Source organism: Chaetodon auriga, chromosome 2 (genome assembly GCF_051107435.1).
Source record: "Chaetodon auriga isolate fChaAug3 chromosome 2, fChaAug3.hap1, whole genome shotgun sequence".
NCBI classification, from domain to species: Eukaryota; Metazoa; Chordata; class Actinopteri; order Chaetodontiformes; family Chaetodontidae; genus Chaetodon; species Chaetodon auriga.
Genome location: NC_135075.1, coordinates 20,629,468 through 20,642,800, shown reverse-complemented (window position 1 = coordinate 20,642,800; position 13,333 = coordinate 20,629,468). Strand labels below are relative to the sequence as shown.

Below are 13,333 nucleotides of genomic sequence, written 5' to 3'. Positions count from 1 at the left end.
AGCAGCAATCCCTAGTAAGTGGCTTCGAGTTGGGTGCGCTTCCTTTAACAATTGATGTAGTGAGACTGTACAGATAGAAGGTGCCATGATGGGTTAATGTCAAGTTGAAATTTAAACACAACGTCCCGGCTTTTTAAAGGCTGCTATTATTGAATGTGATTCGGTTTGGGCAGCCGGTTTGCTATTCTGACTGGTGGATTTTACGATAGTTGTACGATAGTTAAATGTTAAGTCTGATCTAGTGAGTACAACAAATACAGTTGAATGAAGGGCTATTTAAAATTTGCCTTAAAGTTTCAGGTTCGATATTCACTGTCAGATAGTTGCAATAGACTGTGTAGAGGTGTTAAATTAACCAATTAACCAATTTGACCTGCTTTGGTTCAGAGGAAACATTTCTGGTCAGAGCCGACGCATCAAGAAATTAAAGCGAGTTCAGCTGCCTTTGAGCATGACCTGGTTAATTGAGAATCGTCATATACAAACTTCATCAGTATAGTTATAGTATTAAAGTACATCAACATTGTGAGATGTGGTTGAAAATCCAGTTAATGGGCATTGAATCAATACTACTTATTCAAACAATAATGTCAACGTTTGAATTTAAAGCGTGGCAACTATTTGCCGCTCCTATTTGTGCCCCGCGAAGCTGAAAGGCTGCACCGGTCACAAAATCAAACGCACCCGTCTTTCTCCTTCATAGAGGGGGCCGTCAAGTTTGTGTGAAGTTGTGAAAAGTTGTCAACTCGAAAAAAGACCAGAGAAACTCCTCCCGTCTTCAAATTATGAGCAGTAAGTGAACTTTTTTTAAAAAAAAACTTAGAGGCATGTTGTGAACGAAGCCTTAAGTTAGCACTAAAAGTAAAACTGAAACACATTGTTTGAAATGTATTCACTGCTGTAAGCATGATATTGTATTATCTAGCTAGCGTCTCGAGCAGTTTAAAAGTGATCAGCTACTTAACTGCTAATTGTCCGCACTCAGCTAACAACATTTAGCCAACCTAGTGAAGCTAGCTAACTGCTTCACAGTAACGTAACTTCGGACATTGCCTGCTTACACAACACTTTAACTTTATTCAATTCCCATGAGCTAGCTAACTAGTTATGTTTAGTACTGTAGCTGAAAGTGTGCCAGTCTCTTTAGCCAACAACTTACTTAGCACTTTTTCTTAACGTTACTTGTTGTGGTGAGTTCATGTTAGCTTAGCCAACAGGCTAGCTGACCCTTCGAGCACTTGTGGCTTGGATTTCCTTGCATTTCTTGCCTTAAATGCTTTACGTTAACAACATAAAAATCCTCGTTTATTTGTTATTGCGAGCTCGACCATGTGTGTACTGTGTTTCCCTCCAGTTGTTGAATCTACTGTTCACTTGGTTGGGGCAGTTTGCTGTTTCAACGTAACTACTTGAAGACAAGTGATCTTAGAAACTGTTCTTCCGCAGATCAGCAGCAGGGTGAAATGGCCGCTGTGGAGAGCGGTGGAGGCTTCAGTCAAAAGCGAAACACGAACGCACAAGTAGGTTCACCGGACTTGCCCTTCGGATGACTGTCAGCCGGGAAACATTAACCACAGTCCCCACTAACATCCACTGAACCTGTTATGCATTTTCTGTCAGTTTGTTTGATTCTGCAATTCGTTTGTGTCGAAGCTTTTACGGGTTGTTGATTTTCTCTCCAGAGCACATGTCACTAGGGTGGGGAATGGGCAGGTAAATTTCGCCCACACGGGGTGTTCCCGTCAAACCCCGGCACTTCATGTGCATTTCGCTCGGCCCATTTGGCTGGCCTTGGAGGGGGTGGCTAGAGGAGTGTGTCAGTTTATAGGGCAAAATAAAGTGTGGGAGGGAGATGGGTGGGTTTGGGGGGAGGGGAAGCCGAGCCCGCCGCTGCTTTGGAAAAAATGTGGTCCCTCCCATACTCTCCCACCCTGCTTCCCCCTGGACTTCTCACTCACTCCAGCCCTCTGAGGTGCTGCAGAGAGACATGTGTGACAAAAAAATAAAAAATAATAATATTATAAATGGCATTTTGGGAGTGTGGCAATATGGCAAACTCACATTTAGATACATGAATTGGAAATCTCTTTTATTTATTTATTTTTTAAATCAAAGTGATTTTTTTCAGCCCAGGCTCTTCATCTTTGGACCCTCATTTTTTAAGTCACTTGTTAAAACCCTCTTTTTTATCTTCTAGTTTTATCAGGTCAACTTTTAATTATGGCTGTTGTGTTCTTTGTTTTATCATTTGTGTGGTTATTCTGTTTGATTTTTCCTAATTATATTTTACTCTGCTGTTTTATTGGAAAACACTCTTAGTATACAACTTTGAACTGCATCAGTAAATGTAAAATGGCTGAGTAGATGTTTCGGAAGCCATTTTTTGCCACAGCTGCATCATTAACTTGTTTGTTCGATAGTAAGGTGAATTTTTACTATATGAATTCCTTGTCTTTTCCTTTCAAACATTCTCTTTCCAGGACTCACAGCAGCCATCTCCTCTTGCCTTGTTGGCAGCCACATGCAGTCGAATTGACACCCCAGGAGAGAATGATTCACAGTCAGACCAACAAAACCAGCAGCAACAGTTGGACCTAAACCAGGGTGTTTTCACCTCCAGTGCCAATGGCTGGCAGGTTATCCCTCTCAGTGTTCAAGCATCCTCAGGCACTACCACCAGCACCACCGACTCCTCAGGGGTGATGACAGAAGGAGACGCAGGCAAGAGCCGACAGGTGCTGTCACCATCAATAGCTGTTGCAAGCACTCAGGGACAGCAGCAGCAGCCGCAGCAATACGTTGTGGCTCAGGCTCCATCGATGCAGGGTCAGCAGGTTCTTACCACCATACCAGGTGTGATGCCCAACATTCAGTACCAGGTTATTCCCCAGTTTCAGACAGTAGATGGCCAGCCACTGCAGTTGGCACATCCTCAGCAAGATTCTACTGTACCTGCCGTTGCGGGACCAGGGCAGCAGTTTCAGATTGTATCCTCTCCCAATGGCCAGCAGATCATTGCCACAACCAACAGAGCCGGTCCAGCAGGAAACATCATAACAATGCCCAGCCTCCTTCAAGGAGCCATCCCCATTCAAAATATAAGCTTAGGCAATGGCGTGTTACAGAACCAGCCCCAGTTCCTGGCAAATATGCCAGTGTCACTAAATGGAAACATCACTTTGCTGCCTGTCAGTACTGGAACAAGCGGTACAGGGGGAGATGCAAATGGTGGAGGGGAGACGGGGGGAAACCAACTTGTACAGCAATCGCAGCGTCCAGTGTCTTCCAACAGCGGGGCAGGTTACATGACAAGTGCATCCACTATCACCACGCAGACTTCCACTTCTCATGGAATGACCCAAACGCAGAACAGCAATGGATTGATGACGGGGACATTCCAGCAAAATGCAGCATCTTCTCTGGGTGTTCCAATACAACCAGACAACAGAGACAGCCAGCAGCCACAGCAGATCCTTATCCAGCCTCAGCAGGTTATTCAAGGTGGAACACCCCTCCAGACCATCCAGGCCAGTCCTGGCGGTCAGGTATTTGCAACTCCAACACTCAGCCAGGAAGGGCTTCAAAATCTTCAAATTATGCCAAACACAGGCCCCATCCTCCTGCGCACTGTGGGCCCCAATGGCCAGGTGAGCTGGCAGACCATTCAGATCCAGAGTTCGGCAGGACCGCAGATCACGCTGGCCCCGGTGCAGTCTCTCCCCCAACTTGGCCAGGCTCAGGGAGCTACTGCAGCTGGAGTATCTGTCAACACAGTGCAGATCCCAGGCATCCAGACCATAAATCTCAACACACTCGGTGGTTCCGGGCTGCAGATGCATCAGCTACAGACTGTTCCCATCACCATCGCCAGCACAGCAGGTTGGTCACTGGCATGTTTTCCAGAAATAAAATGATGTTCACTGTAAAAATGTACTCATAATATTTTGCAAAACAAACTACAACCTAATGTCCAAAAAAGTTAGGATGCTGTGTAAATCATAAATAAAATAGAGCGCAATCATTTCTTAATCCTTTCTGACATGCTAAATTGAAACAGTACAAAGACAATAAATGTGTTTATTACGTGTTTGTTTTTCACAGATGGTTGATTTGTATTTTTATCTCTGGATTTAATCTCTTTGTGTGTCAAGTGATCTATACTGGTTTAACCTGTTCAGGTGACTCATTGTTCCTCAGAGCTCCTTGCTGCCCTGCACATGTTGGTGTTTTTTTTTTTCTTGGTGACTTCAGAAGATGGTTACAGTATTGCAGTGGGTTGGCTGTGTCTTCTGTGTCATTGTAGGGGTGTAACTTGACCCCTCCCATCTTATAGCAACCATAATCATGTCTAAACCCTTCTTCAGTTCTGTTTTGGCGCCTCCTCCCATTAGGTTTACATGCCTGCTCGTCTACATTTCATCAGATGCTAATGTTTGTCAGGAATCATTGGGCCTGTTTATAGTGCATGTTGCTTTGCGCTTTTATCTTTATTATGAAATAATGTGCTTCTCATCAGCCATGCATGTAGCTGGTTCGTTTGGACTCCAGTAGCGTCAGTGTCAGTGCTAACTTTAAACTAACATTTACTTTAGCAGAGTAGTTAAGGCCTGGAGGGTTCAGGCTTTGTGGTATTTGACTGCAGATACTTGTGTTACTTGTAATATAACTGTTAATAGTACTTATCTGAACATCCTTGGTTAAGTATTGCTATTTGAGTCTGAAGCAATGTTGAATAAGCTAATGTAAATGCCTGAAAATTAGGAACTATCAAAAGTGAAACTCTTGACTCTTGTCATTGGAAATTACCTGCAGTAGATCTTATCAGAAATGACCCAGATCTTTTAGTTGCAGGCAACATACAGTTGAGGCTAACACACATTTATAACATAGTCTGTAACTGATTTACTCCTTTGGTGCACCTGCTGTTTGATTTTTTTTAAGGCAGTATTTAAGGGTACAGGGACCCTTAAATCTGAGTGTTTCACATTTTATTGGGATCTTAAATACAAGAAAGCTGTCATTTCTCTGAGGATTGAAGCAGATTCATTAATAGTTGGACTCTGCAGTGAACTTGAGTAATGAGAGGGTAGTAACAAAAGAGCTCTCAAATTGTTGTGGAATTTATCTCACTCTTGAGTATTGTCTGTTCCATTACTACAGCAGAGCAGGCCTTACAGACAGCCGTAGAAAGTTTGGATGATAGCACAGCTATGGATGATGAGGATATAAGCCCACCACCTCAAGGACGACGTAACCGCAGGGAGGCCTGCACCTGCCCCTTCTGCAAGGATGGAGAAGGACGGTATGTCACCTGTACACTCGATGCAATCTAATACAACTGTTCTGCCATAAAATTCTGCAAAAGCTGCAGTGTTCAGTTTTTGTTGCCAACACATCAGTAACTATGTGTTGTTCTAGACTGAATTATATTTGGAGGTGTTTCTAATATTCTACCCCCCTTGTATATGTCAATAGGAAGGAGAAACCATTAGAAATGCCTCAATATAATGTAGTTCAGTTGAACATCACCTTCCACTATGACATGAATAATAAACATATGATTGAATTTACACATTTACAACAATGTAAGGAAGAACTGAACATTATGAGCTTTGTAAAGACAGATGTTTCTTCAGAAAGTAATTCTTGTATCATGTAATCCTATTGTTATGATATACTGTTATTTGTAAGTCATTGTTGGATGTCAGTGGGTAAGAAAAACATGTTTGTCTTGTTATGAAAGAGCTTTGTGATTAATGTTAATACTACGGTTTATTATAACTGTTGTCCAGAGCTACCAAAATAACACCCACGCTGACTGTGTGTGATCTCCTCACAGCAACTCTTTAACTCCACGTTTTTACATTAAACAGTGACCCAACTAAAAAGAAGCAGCACATATGTCACATCTCTGGCTGTGGGAAGATCTACGGCAAGACATCCCACCTCAGGGCCCACCTCCGCTGGCACACAGGAGAACGACCCTTCGTCTGCAGCTGGTCTTTCTGTGGCAAACGATTCACCCGTTCAGATGAGCTGCAGCGCCATAAGAGGACACACACAGGTGACATTGAGGATTTAAGTTTATTTGACAATATGAGGTCATTAAATCTTACACAGCTAGAAAACATCAAATATGACAGTGATGCTTAAAGACAGCGCATTAGTTCTTCATGTGTACATTTTCAACAGCCTAGCCAACTGTCTGTCATAGTCTGGTAATACCAGCTGCAGCTATTTTTAGATTTTTATTTCTCCCTCCTTTTCAGGTGAGAAAAGGTTTGTTTGCCCAGAGTGTCCCAAACGTTTCATGCGCAGCGATCACCTCTCCAAGCACATCAAAACCCACATGAACAAGAAAGCAGCAGCGACTGCCACAGCCACTGGCAGCACCACGGGCTCGACCGACGCCGCTTCCCCTGCGGCGGGAACAAAAGTGGAAACGGGAGCAGCGTCAGCCAATGACCAGCACACCATCGTCACCATGGAAACCTTATCAGCAGAGAGCATAGCTCGATTAGCCAGCAGCGGGATCAACATGATGCAGGTGGACCTTCACCAAATTAATGGCAACAACTACTAAGGACGGTGGCGGAGCAGGAAGACGGCCTTGGTGGATGTTGCATTCGGACATTGGGGGTTAAAAAGGGCACGTCTGACTGCAGACACAGAACCTCTCAGAGGCTGAGACAGGGAGGCGGTCACAGATGCAACAGACACTATTGAATTTGAGAACTGCAGCAGTAACATGGATTTCCATCTTGTATTTAGATACCTGTGGCATTTAGGGGTCAGAGTTGGATTCAGACTAGAGAAATCATCATCTTGTTTCCTCTGAGTGGAAATGGCACTACACTAACATTTGTCCCATGTGAAGACCCAATTTTATTTGATAGTGAGACAGCAATAAAACATACAGACCAGCACATTTGGTGTTGAATTGGTGATAAGTGATCTCTACAAGCTTCTTTAGTAAAGACACGACATGACTCGGTCAGTCTCTCACCTTTGTCTCCAAAGCTGTGAGCTTTGCTTCTTGTCCCTCTTCTCCTCAGGTGTCTCCTGCCCTCTCAGACTAGGCTACTGTATCAGGCATGCCCCTCAGGCCAACTGGCTCATAATGCTAAATTCACCCCTAAAATTCTAACAATCTCGAGCCCCTAGCAAATATTTGGTTCTCACCTTCCTGTGGATGCAGTTTGGGGAGAACCTAACATGTTGACAAAGTAACAATCCCTGTATCATAGGAATAATATGCTAAAGCGTTGTAGGGTGGACTGTTTAGAGAACTGGAATGCGTGAAGTCGGAGCCAGAAGCACTAATCAGTGTGAGGACGTAGGTGTGTCAGGGCACTGAAATCCAGAGAATTTCTTTAACCTCTTATGTAGGTGCACACATTCAAGCCATCATGCTTTGATATGTTTATCATAGCAAAAACGTTTTGATTTTTTTTTTATGTATATATATATATATTTTTGGTAAAGGCTACAGAAATTCTTAGCTTAGGAAGGATCATCTTACACATTTGCAAGAGATTGCCTTTCAGTTGTATGAACCTCTCATGCACAATCAATCTTAATCTTATTTTATATATATATGTAGATGAAATGTGTAAACTTACAAGCCTTTTTGTCATAGAATAATGTATTCTATACAGTCCAGATCTTCCCAGTATGTTTTTTCTGTGGTGTACCTATCATCTGAGACTTTGCCTTACAGTCCCGTCTGTTTCTGTTTTCTTTCTGTGGAAAAATGTTTGTTTAGTCATATTTGGTCAGACTGAAGTATTTGTCCAGACAGCATAGACATGTAAGCTTAAAACCAAAGGTTCATACTCATTTTATAAGCAAAACAAGGAAATCTGTCTTTGGTCCATGAACTTTCTACTAATTTTTACTCTTGCAATGCATATGTTACATTTCTAACTGGAAAAGACCCAGCTTGAGGCAGATCTTGGACACACATCCCTTTCTTTTCTAAATAAATAAGTTGCAAAATGTATTAAGGGTCAAAGTTTTTCTCACCTCTGTTGAAATTTTCTTTGCTTTAGAACTCTGCTTTATTTGAGAAAGATAATTATAACTTTTATGTCAAATGTATGTTAAAAGCTCTCCTTTAAAAACTCTATGGACTAAGTTCAACGGACAAGTGCTCTTATTTTATTTTGTTTTGCCCCGTTTTAAATGAGGGATTTTATATTGTGTGTATACAACTACTGCAAATGCCAACAGCTGGATTAAAATTAAAAACATACTTTGTCTCATTTCTTTGCAAACGTGTCTCAATCTCACAAACAGCTCATCAAATTGACTGATTAAAACATCCTTTATTTAAAATCACTGATCTAAAACACCCAAAACTTGAATACGGAGGAAATAGAACACTTTGAACAACTGCCCCCCCTAGTGTTGGTATCACGCCTCTACATCGTCGTCCTCAGTCGTCAGTTTGTTACAGAGGCTGCAAGGAGAGAAAAAATACGTTGTAGATGTTTGTCAGTTCCAGCACTTAACTCATTAAGGTGGATTAGCAGCATGATAACCAGGTTTCTGATTGGTCCTTGGTACCAACCCCTGAACTGAATGATGTGTGAACTGAAGACCACTTTGTTGGACTTGGAGAGGCATCGTGTAAACATACATGTGGGTATTTTTCATTGTAAAAAATGGGATGATGGGAATTGTATATTGCCATTATGGTTGTCAGCAATTTGAGAACACCTGAATTTATAAAACACTAACAATGGCCTTTCCCACCTGCTGAGATAGGAGTGGACGTCAGAGAAGCCGTGGTACTGAGCCAGGGGGAACAGGATACCAGTCGGGCAGCGGCCATCACGCTGGCGGCAGAAGCTGCAGTTGCAAATGCCACGACAGGGAGGGCACTTCCACCCCTAAGGAGGTCACCAAATGGTTAAAGGATGCATGGAAAATGTATATTTTGTGCATCTGCACAGGTGTAGAGTGTGTATTTGTGCATCAGCAGTCTGACCGGGTCAAGTAGCGCCTTCTTGACATCCTCTCCGTATCTGTTCCTCAGACACGGCCCGCAGAACTGACCCTGAATCCCCCGACAGTCCTCACTGCGGCAGCACGTCTTAGTGTCAACAGTTTTCTGACGGCACTGATGGCATGTGGAGCCCTGAAAATACACAAAGAAGCCTCAACAAGAGACGGTGGACAGGTACACTGACAATTCTACTCTCTCATAACATGTCATGACAACATCCAAATATTCGGTCATACAGAGGTTGAGCCTGATTTTTAGGCTTCAGTAATAGAGTGATGGCGAGCTGGTAGTGACCTGGTGACCATCAGTGTTTCCTCAGACATCAGGACTCTGAACCAAAGCTGCCACTGTGACTTTCTTAGTGGTTCCTGGCCCAACTGATGTGATGACAAACTGCCCTGATATTGGTACAAATCTCAACCCATTTAACTCCCTGAGAAAGAACTGCAGGTAGAGTCTGACTGACAACTCACTGTGACTTTGTTGTAGACTTTATCAGTCATGTTGTCGGCAATCAGCTGAATCTCGTCCTCTGTGATGTCCTCCACAGGACGGACAAAATGAGGTTTGCTCTTATTAGGCCGTGGTGGGCCTCGGCGCTGTGGGGCTCGGCGTACCTGGAACGCGGAGGCGCATATACTGATTTATTTAGCATGAAGTTTTACACAGAAATTGACAAGATACAGATTTAGTTAGCTAAATACAGACTATTATACTGTAGAAAAAAAGAGCATTGATACGAATATAAAGACTCTGCTCATCCCACTCAGATTTTGTGAATGCATCCATGCACAATCCTACAGCATATTCTGGTGTAATGAAAACTATTTTGACTTTTTATACAAGTTGTTGCACTACATTACCACGAAAGTATGATTTTCTTGCCTGAGATCTACCTTACAAGTAAATAAAGTAAAAATATACACATGTACAAAAAAAACATGGAGACCTTTACTGTAGTGTAATACATTCTTTCTATGTTTCTGACTAAATTAAGTCATTTTATTGCACAATTTGCCATAGTGGCTCCCAATCCTTGTCTCAACACTTTCAACTGGTCCTGGATAAATGACACAGCTAACCTCCAGCAGCTCCTCCTCCAAGCTGAGCTCCAGTTCTTCCTCCTTAGGGGCTGAAGGATCCTCACCTCCCGCCATAGAGCGGGTTCGTCTGCGGGATGCCCGTTCTGGGTTCTTCCTGGCTTCTCCTCCAGCTGCGCCAGAACGCGGTGGACGCTGCAGGTGATGGATTGAATCACATCAGTATAGAGGTCGATTTAGAAATACTATTATTCAAAGCGCTAATGAATTCTGAAGAGGATGGCAGCCTCCTTGTTAGCTGAACATGCTGTTCCACCTTTTGCTTTCTCTAGACTTTTAGCAAAATCTTGAGGATCTAAATTTCTGTCAATCATCCCTTAAATATTCACAGTAGCCCAGGATTTTTCCATCATCTACTCACAGAACTTTTCTCTTTTGTCTTCTGTTTGCCTGCTTGTCTTTTCAGAAACCCTGCGCCTCCTGGCATCTTCTGCAGGTCTGCCATCAGCTGAGCCAACTGTTTGAAAACAGGGATATAAGAACGATTAGAGACATGGCAGCTGACCAACATCTTGAGGCATCCTAGCAGGACGAATCTGCCAGCACTTGGAAATAAAAGTATTCTCGCGGAACACTAATGTCACAATTTCCTAAACTTTTAAAATGTCATGAGCCCTTAATTAGTAGAGTTTAGGCGGTTGGTAATGTGTCCTCAGCATCAAATAAACATTCAAATAAACTTTACAACTTCTAAAAGCAAAATAATCTGGAGGGCCTTGGTATGTTATTGTTGTGACACAATTAAAAGAATTTTGCATTCCCGAGCCGAATGTTTTGCACACCGCTGTCCACAGCAGCATCTCTGACAGCAGCCTCACTGTTAGCAAAGAGGAGTATAAATGCAGTTTAACAGATCTATGATGGTTAATAATAGACAGGTCTCTCTGTGGGGTAACATGCAATCAATGCACATCAAATCTGAGCTTGTACTTTGCAGGGAAGGCTGAGTATTCTTAGACAGTTTGCCACATAAGTCTGTCAGTTTACAAGTACTACTGCACTGTAAAAGGATGTGCTTCTGGTTTACCATTGCTTTGTTGGCCTTGATGTTCTGTTGTCTCTTGGCCAGAAAAGACTCCGCAACATCATCTGCTGAATCGGATCCATGCTCATCAGAAGGACACGTCCGAGCCACGGCTAACTCTTCTTCTTCATCTTTAAATTTTACTCGCCTTGTTGCGTGACCGGTCTGTCCTGCCCTCTTGACCTCTCTCTTTTTTGTCTTCTGTTCCTCCTCCTCCTCATCATCATCGGTGGACTGCTGGGTGGAGGAAGTGGAGCGGAGAGCCACTCTCAGTCTGAAGGTGTGGGCACCAGAAGAGGGCTTACATGTGGCCTTCTGCTCTTCAGGGCAAAGGTCAGACTGGGCTTCATCTTCACTGTCCAACTTTGGATTCTGATGGACATAAAAAAGAGAGAAAATCTATAATGGTCAAATTGTCGTAGTTACACCTGAAAATAAAAAGGATAGTCTGTCAGATGCACTTTAGTGAAGATGAATGAACTCACTGTGTGACAGATCCATACTGACTGATAATCCTGATTTGACAGCGTTGTACCATAAACCAACCAAAGTAGGTGCCTAGTACCGTTAAATCTACAACGCAGGTTATTGTTGACTTTTTCCAGTCTGATGCTGCCAATATTGAGGCCTTCATTTAAGTCACATTACTCACTTTAATACAGTGGTCGCTGATTTCGCTGTCAGAAAAGCCGTAAAACGTTCGCTCATTTTCGGAGTCCTCTGCGAAAATGTCAGCTAACGCCAGCCCTTTCGTGGCGGATTGCATTCCTCTAACCCCCGTCTGAAGAGAGATATAACAACAAACGTAGCTTAAAAACATTCAATTCCTGTGTACTACGTATTTTTCCTGATAAATAAATAATATTAAGTTACTTTACCATTTTATTCTTAATGACCGTGGACTGCTAGGCCACAAGACCTGTTGAAGTTAAGCTAGGTCCGCACGCGCGCAGGTGCGTTTCCATTTATCTGATTGAACGTTAGATGTGCCTGTTTTGTTGTTTTGGGCAGCGCGAATGCAAAGAATTAGCCTCGGAAAATAGCGTTTTTTAAACTCCGCCTCCAAAGTGTGAACCGAATCTCTAAACAAACAGCCTTTCGAGACGCAAAAATACAGCCACAGTTGTATCTAAAAGGTCTTGTCGGTGATTATCAGCATTAAGGAAGAGTGTAGAAATTAGGAAATATTTAAACCTTGGCTTGAAGTTAGAATTAACAAAGTCAAAATTCAGACTTTTTGAAACAAAAAATATTGGAAGTATGCAAAGAAATGATGCTAGCAGCGACCTGAGGCTAAGCTAAATGCTAACATCAGCATGCTAAAATGCTCACAATGACTTTTTTATGTTTACACTGTTTTAGTAGTTTAGTGTGCTAGCATGCTAACTAAAGTCAAAGTTAAGTAGAGGCTAATGAGAATGTCATCAGTTTTGCAGTATTTGATCAGAAACCCATGGTAAGTAATGCACATATTAAAATTTTGACCTGTTGATGGCGCTGGATTTCTGTAACAAATATCATGGCAATCCATTGGACACTTGTCAAAACATTTAAAAACCACAAATATCAACGTCATGATGACCGCAGTCAAGGGATCACCAAAGACTTACAAAGTAATTCAAACCATCATATATATATATTTTTTTGATCTAGTAAATCAAATAATTTTTGTATCCCCATATCTTGACTTAGAAAGACTGATTGACTTAATGTATTGCAATTTTTTATTTCAAAAGTTACAATTTTGATTTAATATCTCAATTTTGATTTCATAAATCCTCATTGTGGCATATAATCTAACTGTCTTTCAAATATTTAAGATATCATCTTTTGTTCTAGGCATAATTGGGCTACCATGCTTTTAGGGATTATAATAAAATGAGGAAAAATAAATAAATAAAACAGTCCCTGTAAGTTGTTTCTGAGTTCAAAGTATCTCCTTCTGTGGCCCCAGTGAATTTGTCTGAAACCTGCTTATTTGAGTTTACCTGTGGCCGTAAAGAACTGAGTCAGCTGCAGACAACATCCCACTTGATAGCAGATGATATCTGTGGTGTGGGAGATGATTATATTGATAAATGTTCTGTATTCCCACAGCCCATAATATGGTGTGCACATGCAGGTGTGTGGCAGTGGGAGTGATGCTGCAAAACGTGGGAAACTCCTCTCGCATTCCCAGGACTGACAAATATTCACTCC

At 42.2% G+C, this 13,333-nt stretch overlaps 2 protein-coding genes across 2 annotated transcripts; one reads left to right on the top strand and one right to left on the bottom strand.

Moving 5' to 3' along the window:
• Positions 1–713: 713 nt before the first annotated feature.
• On the top strand, positions 714–8,263 carry sp1 (sp1 transcription factor). The gene is made up of 6 exons (XM_076739923.1): positions 714–792; positions 1,447–1,520; positions 2,481–3,879; positions 5,161–5,302; positions 5,874–6,064; positions 6,270–8,263. The coding sequence occupies exons 1-6, from the start codon at positions 786–788 to the stop codon at positions 6,581–6,583; spliced, it is 2,127 nt and encodes a 708-aa protein (XP_076596038.1). The 5' UTR covers positions 714–785; the 3' UTR covers positions 6,584–8,263.
• Positions 8,264–8,415: 152 nt separating this feature from the next.
• Positions 8,416–13,307, bottom strand: LOC143334748 (cell division cycle-associated protein 7-like). Its single transcript, XM_076753692.1, has 9 exons — positions 13,251–13,307; positions 11,778–11,915; positions 11,138–11,497; positions 10,472–10,567; positions 10,093–10,245; positions 9,484–9,627; positions 8,993–9,142; positions 8,758–8,894; positions 8,416–8,461 (listed from the first exon to the last, which is right to left on the bottom strand). The coding sequence occupies exons 1-9, from the start codon at positions 13,305–13,307 to the stop codon at positions 8,416–8,418; spliced, it is 1,281 nt and encodes a 426-aa protein (XP_076609807.1).
• Between the last annotated feature and the right edge of the window lie 26 nt (positions 13,308–13,333).